Source organism: Orcinus orca, chromosome 4 (genome assembly GCF_937001465.1).
Source record: "Orcinus orca chromosome 4, mOrcOrc1.1, whole genome shotgun sequence".
Classification (NCBI taxonomy): Eukaryota; Metazoa; Chordata; class Mammalia; order Artiodactyla; family Delphinidae; genus Orcinus; species Orcinus orca.
The window spans coordinates 69,500,751-69,512,462 of NC_064562.1; the positions used below are offsets into that span (position 1 = coordinate 69,500,751).

Here is an 11,712-nt window from a genome sequence, read left to right on the forward strand (position 1 = left end):
AGCACAGGAAACTCTACTCAGTACTCTGTAATGGCCTATATGGGAATAGAATCTAAAAAAGAGTGAATATATGTACATATATATAACTGATTCACTTTGCTGTAGAACAGAAACTAACACAACATTGTAAATCAACTATACTCCAATAAAAATTTTTAAAAGAAGAAGAAGAAAGTGCCCATCTATATAAAAATATGGTTATATGATGAGGTTTGTTGCATTTATTTAGCAGCATGTAAGTAATTGATGAAAGTATTTCAGGTACAAATAAGAGGGATAATTTTAGTGGTTGAGTAATTATAAAATTGGAAAGAATCATGGTCATAGTAAAATACTAATAAGAAGGAGTTAGAAAAGGAAGTGTTTGGAGACACAGGGAGGAGTGGAGAAAATCAACAGAGTACATGATAAAGAAAAGGATGACTTTTTTTAACATCTTTATTGGAGCATAATTGATTTACAATGGTGTGTTACTTTCTGCTGTATAACAAAGTGAATCAGCTCTATGTGTACATATATCCCCATACCGCCTCCCTCTTGTGTCTCCCTCCCACCCTCCCTATCCCACCCCTCTAGGTGGTCACACAGCACCAAGCTGATCTCCCTGTGTGATGCAGCTGCTTCCCACAAGCTATCTATTTTACATTTGGTAGTGTATATATGTCCATGCCACTCTCTCACTTTGCCCCAGCTTACCCTTTGCACTCCCCGTGTCCTCAAGTCCATTCTGTACATCTCTGTCTTTATTCCTATCCTGTCCCTAGGTTCTTCAGAACCCCCCCCCTTTTTTTTTTTTAGATTCCATATATATGTGTTAGCATATGGTATTTGTTTCTCTCTTTCTGACTTACTTCACTCTGTATGACAGTCTCTAAGTCCATTCACCTCACTACAAATAACTCAATTTCATTTCTCTTTATGGCGGAGTGATACTCCATTGTATATATGTGCCACATCTTCTGTATCCATTCATCTGTCGATGGACACTTAGGTTGCTTCCATGTCCTGGTTGTAGTAAATAGAGATGCAATGTACATCGTGGTACGTGACTCTTTTTGAATTATGGTTTTCTCAGGGTATATGCCCAGTAGTGGGATTGCTCGGTCGTATGGTAGTTCTAATTTAGTTTTTTAAGGAAGCTCCATGCTGTTCTCCTTAGTGGCTGTATCAATTTACATTCCCACCAACAGTGCAAGAGGGTTCCCTTTTCTCCACACCCTCTCCAGGATTTATTGATTGTAGATTTTTTGATGATGGCCATTCTGACTGGTGTGAGGTGATATCTCATTGTAGTTTTGATTTGCATTTCTCTAATGATTAGTGATGTTCAGCATTCTTTCATGTGTTTGTTGGCAGTCTGTATATCTTCTTTGGAGAAATGTCTATTTAGGTTTTCTGATCATTTTTGGACTGGGTTGTTTGTTTTAGCGATATTGAGCTGCATGAGCTGCTTGTAAATTTTGGAGATTAATCCTCGGTCAGTTGCTTCATTTGCAAATGCTTTCTCCCATTCAGAGGGTTGGCTTTTCGTATTGTTTATGGTTTCCTTTGCTGTGCAAAAGCTTTGAAGTTTCATTAGGTCCCATTTGTTTATTTTTGTTTTTATTGCCATTTCTCTAGGAGGTGGGTCAAAAAGGATCTTGCTGTGATGTATGTCATAGAGTGTTCTGCCTATGTTTTCCTCAAAGAGTTTTATAGTGTCTGGGCTTCCATTTAGGTCTTTAATCCATTTTGAGTTTACTTTTGTGTATGGTTTTAGGGAGTGTTCTAATTTCATTCTTTTACTTGTAGCTGTCCAGTTTTCGCAGCACCACTTATTGAAGAGACTTTTTCTCCATTGTATATTCTTGCTCCTTTATCAAAGATAAGGTGACCATATGTGTGTGGGTTTTCCTCTGGGCTTTCTATCCTGTTCCATTGATCTATATTTCTGTTTTTGTGCCAGTACCATACTGTCTTGATTACTGTAGCTTTGTAGTATAGTCTGAAGTCAGGGAACCTGAGTCCTCCAGCTCTGTTTTTCTTTCCCAAGAATGCTTTGGCTATTCGGGGCTTTTTTGTGTTTCCATACAAATTGTGAAATGTTTTGTTCTAGTTCTGTGAGAAATGCCATTGGTAGTTTGATAGGGATTGCATTGCATCTGTAGACTGCTTTGGGTAGTATAATCCTTTTCACAATGTTGATTCTTCCAATCCAAGAACATGGTATATCTCTCCATCTGTTTGTATCACATTTAATTTCTTTCATCAGTGTCTTATAGTTTTCTGCATACAGGTCTTCTGTCTCCTTAGATAGGTTTATTCCTAGGTATTTTATTCTTTTTGTTGTAGTGGTAAATGGGAGTGTGCCCTTAAATTCGCTTTCAGATTTTTCATCATCAGTGTATAGGAATGCAAGAGATTTCTGTGCATCTAAACTGTATCCTGCTACTTTACAGAATTCATTGATTAACTCTAGTAGTTTTCTGGTAGTATCCTTAGGATTCTCTATGTATAGTATGTCATCTGCAAACAGTGACAGTTTTACTTCTTCTTTTCTGATTTGGATTCCTTTTATTTCTTTTTCTTCTCTGATTGTTGTGGCTAAAACTTCCAAAACTATGTTGAATAATAGTGGTGAGAGTGGACAACCTTGTCTTTTTCCTGATCTTAGTGGAAATGGTTTCCCTTTTTCACCATTGAGAACGATGTTGGCTGTGGGTTTGTCATATATGGCCTTTATTATGTTGAGGTAGGTTCCCTGTATGCCTACTTTCTGGAGGGTTTTTATCATAAATGGGTGTTGAATTTTGTCGAATGCTGTTTCTGCATCTATTGAGATGATCATATGGTTTTTCTCCTTCAGTTTGTGAATGTTTGATCACGTTGATTAATTTTCATATATTGAAGAATCCTTGCCTTCCTGGGATAAACCCCACTTGATCATGGTGTATGATCCTTTAAATGTGCTGTTGGATTCTGTTTGCTAATATTTTGTTGACGAATTTTGCATCTATGTTCATCAGTGATATTGGCCTGTAGTTTTCTTTCTTTGTGACATCTTTGGCTGGTTTTGGTATCAAGGTGATTGTGGCCTCATAGAATGAGTTTGGGAGTGTTCCTCCTTCTGCTATATTTGGAAGAGTTTGAGAAGGATATCTAAATGTTTGATAAAATTTGCCTGTGAAGCCATCTGGTCCTGGTCTTTTGTTTGTTGGAAGGTTTTTAATCAGTCTCAATTTCAGTGCTTGTAATTGGTCTGTTTATATTTTCTATTTCTTCCTGGTTCAGTCTTGGAAGGTTGTACTTTTCTAATAATTTGTCCATTTCTTCTAGGTTGTCCATTTTATTGGCAAATAGTTGCTTGTAGTAATCACTCATGATCCTTTTTATTTCTGCAGTGTCAGTTGTTACTTCTCCTTTTTCATTTCTAATTCTATTGATTTGAGTCTTCTCCCTTTCTTTCTTGATGAGTCTGGCTAATGGTTTATCAATTTTGTTTATCTTCTGAATGAACCATCTTCTAGTTTTATGGATCTTTGCTATCGTTTCCTTCATTTCTTTTTCATTTGTTTCTGATCTGACTTTTATGATTTCTTTCCTTCTGCTAACTTTGGGATTTTTTTGTTATTCTTTCTGTAATTGATTTACATGTAAGGTTAGGTTGTTTAGTTGAGTTGTTTCTTGTTTCTTGAGGTAGGATTATAGTGCTATAAACTTCCCTCTTAAAACTGCTTTTGCTGCATCCCATAGGTTTTGGGTCATCGGGTTTTCATTGTCATTTGTTTCTAGGTATTTTTTGATTTCCTCTTTGATTTTGTCAGTGATCTCTTGTTTTTTTAGTAGTGTATTGTTTAGACTCCATGTGTTTGTATTTTTTTTACAGATTTTTTTCATGTGATTGATATCTAATCTCATAACGTTGTTTTTGGAAAAGATACAATTTCAATTTTCTTAAATTTACCAAGGCTTGTTTTATGACCCAAGATATGATTTATCCTGGAGAATCTTCCATGAGCAGTTGAGAAGTAAGTGTATTCTGTTGTTTCTGGATGGAATATCCTATAAATATCAATTAAGTCCACCTTGTTTCATGTATCATTTAAAGCTTGTGTTTCCTTATTTACTTTCATTTTGGATGATCTGTCCATTGGTGAAAGTAGGGTGTTAAAGTCCCCTAATATTATTGTATTACTGTCGATTTCCCCTTCTATAGCTGTTATCATTTGCCTTATGTATTGAGGTGCTCTATGTTGGGTGCATAAATATTTACAATTTTTATATCTTCTTCTTGGATTGATCCCTTGATCATCAAGTAGTGTCCTTATTTGTCTCTTGTAATAGTCTTTATTTTGAAATCTATTTTGTCTGTTATGAGATTGCTACTTCAGCTTTCTTTTAATTTCCATTTGCATGGAATATCTTTATCCATCCCCTCACTTTCAGTCTGTATGTGTCCCTAGGTCTGAAGTGGGTCTCTTATAGACAGCATATATATGGGTCTTGTTTTTGTATGCATTCAGCCAGTCTATTTTTTTTGTTGGAGCATTTAATCCATTTACATTTAAGGTAATTTTTGATACGTATGTTCCTATTTCCATTTTCTTAATTCTTTTGTGTTTGTTTTTGTAGGTCTTTTCCTTCTCCTGTGTTTCCTGCCTAGAGAAGTTTCTCTAGCATTTGTTGTAAAGGTGGTTTGGTGGTGCTGAATTCTCTTACCTCTTGCTTGTCTGTAAAGATTTTAATTTCTCTGTTGAATCTGAATGAGATCCTTCCTGGGTAGAGTAATCTTGGTTGAAGTTTTTTCCTTTTCATCACTTTAAATATGTCCTGCCATTCCCTTCTGGCTTGCCGAATTTCTGTGGAGAAATCAGCTGTTAACCTTATGGGGATTCCCTTGTAAGTTATTTTTTGTTTTTCCCTTGCTGCTTTTAATATTTTTTCTTTGTATTTAATTTTTGATAGTTTGATTAGTTTGTGTCTTGGTGTGTTTCTCCTTGGATTTATCCTTTATGGGACTCTCTGCACTTCCTGGACTTGATTAACTATTTCCTTTCCCATATTAGAGAAGTTTTCAACTATAATCTCTTCAAATATTTTCTCAGTTCCTTTCTTTTTCTCTTCTTCTCTGGGACCCCTATAACCCTATAATTCTAATGTTTATGCATTTAATGTTGTCCCCGAGGTCTCTGAGACTGTCCTCAAGTCTTTTGATTCTTTTTTCTTTGTACTGTTCTGGGACATTTATTTCCACTATTTTATTTTCCAGGTCACTTATCCATTCTTCTGCCTCAGTTATTCTGCTATTGATTCCTTCTAGAGAATTTTTAATTACAGTTATTGTGTTATCATTGTTTGTTTGCTCTTTAGTTCTTTTAGGTCCTTGTTAAACATTTCTTGTATTTTCTCCATTCTATTTCCAATATTTTGGATCATATTCATTGGGATTACTCTGAATTCTTCAGGTAGACTGCTTATTTCCTCTTCAATTGTTTGGTCTGGTGTGTTTTTACCTTGCTCCTTCATCTGCTGTGTATTTCTCTGTCTTCTCATTTTGCTTAACTTAGTCTGTTCGGGGTCTCCTTTTCGCAGGCTGCAGGTTCATAGTTCCTGTTGTTTTTGGAGTCTGCCCCCAGTGGGTTAGGTTGGTTCAGTGGCTTGTGTATGCTTCCTGGTGGAGGGGACTAGTGCCTGTGTTCTGGTGGATGAGGCTGGATCTTGTCTTTCTGGTGGGCAGGACCGTGTCTGGTGTTGTATTTTGGGGTGTCTGTGAACTTATTATGATTTTAGGCAGCCTCTCTGATAATGGGTGGGGTTGTGTTCTTGTCTTGCTAGTTGTTTGGTATGGGGTGTCCAGCACTGTAGTTTGTTGGTCGTTGAGTGGAGCTGGGTTTTAACGTTGAGACGGAGATCTCTGGGAGAGCTTTTGCTGTTTGATGTTACATGGAGCCGGGAGGTCTCTGGTTGTCCAATGTCCTGAATTCGGCTCTCCCACATAAGAGGCTCAGGCCTGACACCGGGCTGGAGCAGCAAAACACTGTAAGCCACACAGCTAGGAAGGAAAGTGAGAAAAAAAAAGAAAGAAAAATAAAATAAAATAATGTAAATAAAGTTATTAAAATAGAAACTTTAAAAAATTAAAAATTAATTTAAAAAAAAGAAAGAAAGAAGAGAGCAACCAAACCAATAAACAAATCTACCAATGATAACAAGTGGTAAAAACTATACAAAAAAACAGAAGGACAGACAGAACCCTAGGACAAATGATAAAAGCAAAGCTATACAGACAAAATCACACAAAGAAGCATACACATACACACTCAGAAAATGAGAAAAAGGAACTATATATATATATATATATATATATATATATATATGGAAGAGAACAACTAAATCAATAAACCAATCTATACATGATAATAAGCTCTAAATGCTAAAGTAAGATAAACATAAAACCAGAAAGCATATCCCATGTCTACAGTTGCTCCCAAGGTCCACTGCCTCAATTTTGGGATGATTCGTTCTCTATTCAGGTATTCCACAGATGCAGGGTACATCAAGTTGATTATAGAGATTAAATCTGCTGCTCCTGAGGCTGCTGGGAGAGATTTCCCTTTCTCTTCCTTGTTCACACAGCTCCTGGGGTTCAGCTTTGGATTTCGCCCCGCCTCTGCGTGTAGGTCATCTGAGGGCATCTGTTCTTTGCCCAGACAGGATGGGGTTAAAGTAGCCGCTGATTAGGGTGCTCTGGCTCCCTCAGGCTAGGGGAAGGGAGGGGTATGGTATGGGGGCGAGCATGCAGTGGTAGAGGTCAGCGTGATGTTGCAGCAATCTGAGGCGTGCCCTGTGTTCTCCTGGGGAAGTTGCCCCTGGATCACAGGAACCTGGCAGTGGCAGGCTGCACAGGCTCCCAGGAGGGGAGGTGTGGATAGTGACCTGTGCTTGCACACATGCTTCTTGGTGGCTGCAGCAGCAGCCTTAATGTTTCATGCCCGTCTCTGGTGTCCGCGCTGATAGCTGTGGCTCACACCCATCTCTGGAGCTTGTTTAGGCCGTGCTCTGAATCCCCTCTCCTTGTGCACCCCGAAACAATGATCTCTTGCCTCTTTGGCAGTTCCAGACTTTTCCCTGGACTCCCTCCTGGCTAGCTGTGGCACACTTGCCCCCTTCAGGCTGTGTTCATGCAGCCAACCCCAATCCTCTCCCTGGGATCTGAGCTCCGAAGCCCGAGCCTCAGCTCCCATCCCCCACCTGCCTAGGCGGGTGCTCAGGCAAGTCTCTCAGGCTGGTGAGTGCTGGTCGGCACCAATCCTCTGTGCAGGAATCTCTCTTTGCCCTCTGCACCCCTGTTGCTGCTCTCTCCTTCATGGCTTTGATGCTTCCCCCTCCCCACCCCCCATCTCCACCAGTGAAGGGGCTTCCTAGTGTGTGGAAACATTTCCTCCTTCACAGCTCTCTCCCAGCGGTGCAGGTCCCGTCCCTATTCTTTTGTCTTGTTTCTTCTTTTGCCCTACCCAAGTACATGGGGAGTTTCTTGCCTTTTGGGACGTCTGAGATCTTCTGCCAGCGTTCAGTAGGTGTTCTATAGGAGTTGTTCCACATGCAGATGTATTTTTGATGTATTTATGGGGAGAAAGGTGATCTCCATGTCTTACTCCTCTGCCATCTTGAATGTCCTCCCCAAAAAGGATGATTGTTAATGCACGTAGCTTTGTAGGTCTTAAGGTTGGGAATTCAAAGGGGTTCCCCTCATCATTTTTATGATGAAAAACCATGAATGACTCAAGTTGAGATTTCGGGACAGAGGGGGACTTTTGTGAAAATGAGAGAGAGAATTGAGAAGCACTCTTAGTATTTCCAGGGAGTATAGGAGGATCCAGTTGGTCTTGGTGAGCACAAATTTATAGTTGGATCAGTCTAACTAGTTGTAGGTACTTATAAGGTAAAGAGGCAGAGAAGGCAGACATTTCTGATTATTCAAAGTAAGGTTTTGTTTGATGTAGCAAAGGATAGGAAAATGAAAAAAGAACTGAGAATAATGACCAAAGGGGCAAAATCATTAGGATTAGGATTACTAAGGATCAAAACAATGGGATCAATAGTAATTAGGATAAAAATAGATTAAAATAAGAAGATCTGTATCCTCGGGGTCCTGATGAGGTTGGTATAGCAGGGCATGATTAAATGAATCAACTTGGAGGATAGGAGGCTGTTTTCAGAAAGTGAGATGAATGAATCCATTATTTCAGAGGAGAAACTGAGTCAGGTGATGAAAATATGCATGCATGCTTATGAAATATGGGGTGAAGTGGTGTTGAGATCACTGAAGTGAGATAGTGAAATAACTGATTTGATAGGTTGGTGAACTGATCATACAAATGAACATGAAAAGCATTCAGGTTGATTGTAGGCCCTGTAAGAGAAGATGAAGTTCAAGTGGTTGTATCACCAAATGTCATGCTCCTTAAATGATTAATGACCTATGAGGACAGGAGAGAAGAAGATAGACCTGGGATCCAGATTCTGAGGCATATATGAATGAATAAATAAACATGCTACTCATGAGAGCACTCAGTAAGGGATGTTACTATTCAGGAGCATATTAGTCAGAATAGGCTAGCATATGCTGCTGAAATAAACAGCATCTAGTTCCCAGGGGTTTACATAACAAATTTTTATTACATAAACGTCACTGTAGGGTGGAGAGACTCTCTAGGACAGCTTTCCTTTATGGGTTGGCTCAGTATTCCTGCATGTTTCATATTATGTCACCTGCATAGCAAGGTAAGTTTTCCACAAGTAAATGAAAGTAGCATAGAAATTCACATACTGGCTTTTAAATACTTCTCCAAAGTGATGCAGTGTCCCTTCCACTCACATTTCATTGGGCCATGAAAGTTAGATTGTCATACCTAACTTCAAGGGGGTAGCAAGACATATATATTCAGGAAAGCAAAGAAAATAAGAAATGTTCTCCATTATATAATTTGACCTCCTTTATTGTAGATTAATTGACCATAGGTGTGTGGGTTTATTTCTGGGCTTTCTATTCTATTCCATTGAACCATATTTCTGTTTTTGTGCCAGTACCATAGTGTTTTGATTACTGTAGCTTTGTAGTATAGTCTGAAGTCAGGGAGCTGATTCTTCTGACTGTTTTTCTTTCTCAAGATTGCTTTGGCTATTTGGGATCTTTTGTGTTCCCATACAAATTAAAAATTTTCTTTTGTTCTAGTTCATTGGTAATTTGATAGGGATTGTGTTGAATCTGTAGATTGCCTTGGGTAATATAGTCATTTTGACAATATTGATTCTTTGAATCCAAAACACATTATATCTTATAAGTGGTACCAGGAAAACTGGACAGCTACATGTAAAAGAATGAAATTAGCACTTTCGGAGTTGGAAGAAGTGAGTCTGGTCTCAAAATGGAGGTAAAACCGCCACCCGGCCGCCCCCAGCCCGACTCCGGCTGTCGCTGCCACCACCGGGGGGAGGAGGGCCACGATCCAAAGGAACGAGAACAGTTGAGAAAACTGTTTATTGGTGGTCTGAGCTTTGAAACTACAGATGATAGCTTAAGAGAATATTTTGAGAAATGGGGCACACTTACAGATTGTGTGGTGATGAGAGACCCTCAAACAAAACGTTCCAGGGGCTTTGGTTTTGTTACTTACGCTTGTGTTGAAGAGGTGGATGCAGCAATGTGTGCTCAACCACACAAGGTTGATGGGCATGTAGTGGAACCAAAGAGAGCTGTTTCTAGAGATGATTCTATAAAGCCTGGTGCCCATCTAACAGTGAAGAAGATTTTTGTTGGTGGTATTAAAGAAGATACAGAAGAATATAATTTGAGAGACTACTTTGAAAAGTATGGAAAGATTGAAACCATAGTTATGGAAGACAGGCATAGTGGAAAAAAGAGAGGATTTGCTTTTGTAACTTTTGATGATCATGATACAGTTGATAAAATTGTTATTCAGAAATACCACACTATTAATGGGCATAATTGTGAAGTGAAAAAGACCCTTTCTAAACAAGAAATGCAATCTGCTGCATCAAAAGAGGTCGTGGAGGTGTATCTGGCAACTTTATGGGTCGTGGAAGAAACTTTGGAGGTGGTGGAGGTAACTTTGGCCGTGGTGGAAACTTTGGTGGAAGAGGAGTCTATGGTCGTGGAGGTGGTGGCAGCAGAGGTAGTTATGGAGGAGGTGATGGTGGATATAATGGATTTGGAGGCGATGGTGGTAACTATTGTGGTGGTCCTGGTTATAGTAGTAGAGGAGGCTATGGCGGTGGTGGACCAGGATATGGAAACCAAGGTGGTGGATATGGTGGCGGTGGTGGAGGATATGATGGTTACAATGAAGGAGGAAATTTTGGAGGTAACTGTGGTGGTGGTAGGAGCTATAATGATTTTGGAAATTATAGTGGACAACAGCAATCAAATTATGGACCAATGAAGGGAGGCAGTTTTGGTGGAAGAAGCTCGGCAAGTCCCTATGGTGATGGTTATGGATCTGGTGGTGGAAGTGGTGGATGTGGTAGCAGAAGGTTCTAAAAACTCAGAAGAAAAGGGCTACAGTTCTTAGCAGGAGAGAGAGTGAGGAGTTGTCAGGAAAGCTGCAGGTTACTTTGAGACAGTCGTCCCAAATGCATTAGAGGAACTGTAAAAATCTGCCACAGAAGGAACGATGATCCATAGTCAGAAAAGATACTGCAGCTTAAACAGGAAACCCTTCTTGTTCAGGACTGTCATAGCCACAGTTTGCAAAAAGTGCAGCTATTGATTAATGCAATGTAGTGTCAATTAGATGTACGTTCCTGAGGTCGTTTATCTGTTATAGCTTTTTCTTTTTCTTTTTCTTTTCATTACATCAGGTATACTGCCCTGTAAATTGTGGTAGTGGTACCAGGAATAAAAAATTAAGGAATTTTTAACTTTTCAATATTTGTGTAGTTCAGTTTTTCTACATTTTAGTACAGAAACTAACAAAATGCAGTTTTGAAGGTGTTTTCTTGTGAGTTAACAAGTAAAGAAGATCATTGTTAATTACTATTTTGTATGAATTTTGCTAAAGTTAACTGTAAAGAAACACCTGCTGACTTGCAGTTTAAGGAGATCTATTCTCCCCATTTCCAAACCATGAAATGAATGGGCTCTGACATGTGGAGAGAATAGATATTTGTATGTTTGCAATGTGTGTTTTAGATAATAGAATTGGTTATTTAAATTAGCATATTTGCGAATTTAATAGCATTAAGATTTACTTCAAATGAAAAATCTCAAAATTCCTATTTGGTTTTTGTGCATTTTCTTTCAAAATGTAATCATATGATTTTAGTGTATTAGCTTTGCTGAGAGTCCTAGCTATGTTTAGAACATTTCCATTCTACATTCACCTTGGTCACATGTGAACTGCTGCCATAGTTTTATTTGGGTGTAAAGAATGTCTCCTGCCCTCTGTTTAAATTCTGGAAAGGGATAGTGAATGTTTTCCATTTCCTCCTACCTTAAGAAACATTCGTAAAATCTTCAAAATACAGGACCACTAAGCCTGCTGTATCTGAGCGAATTAGTGGCTACCTTTTTTTTTTTTCCCTGTTAAAGCACAAGAGGCCCATAAATCTTCAGTTATTTTCCTTGGTTTAATATATATTTTGTTGATACAAGCTCTCAGAGCAAGAGAATAAAAATCACGCATTGTTGAACCGTTAACTGGCTGGCATGCT

At 38.8% G+C, this 11,712-nt stretch overlaps 1 protein-coding gene across 1 annotated transcript; it reads left to right on the forward strand.

Moving 5' to 3' along the window:
• Window positions 1-9,398: 9,398 nt before the first annotated feature.
• LOC101277422 (heterogeneous nuclear ribonucleoprotein A3-like) lies at window positions 9,399-10,928 on the forward strand. Its single transcript, XM_033425563.2, is given in 2 exon segments — window positions 9,399-10,046; window positions 10,049-10,928. Coding segments are annotated over 2 exon segments (1,131 nt in total). The 5' UTR covers window positions 9,399-9,407; the 3' UTR covers window positions 10,541-10,928.
• The last annotated feature ends 784 nt before the right edge of the window (window positions 10,929-11,712 follow it).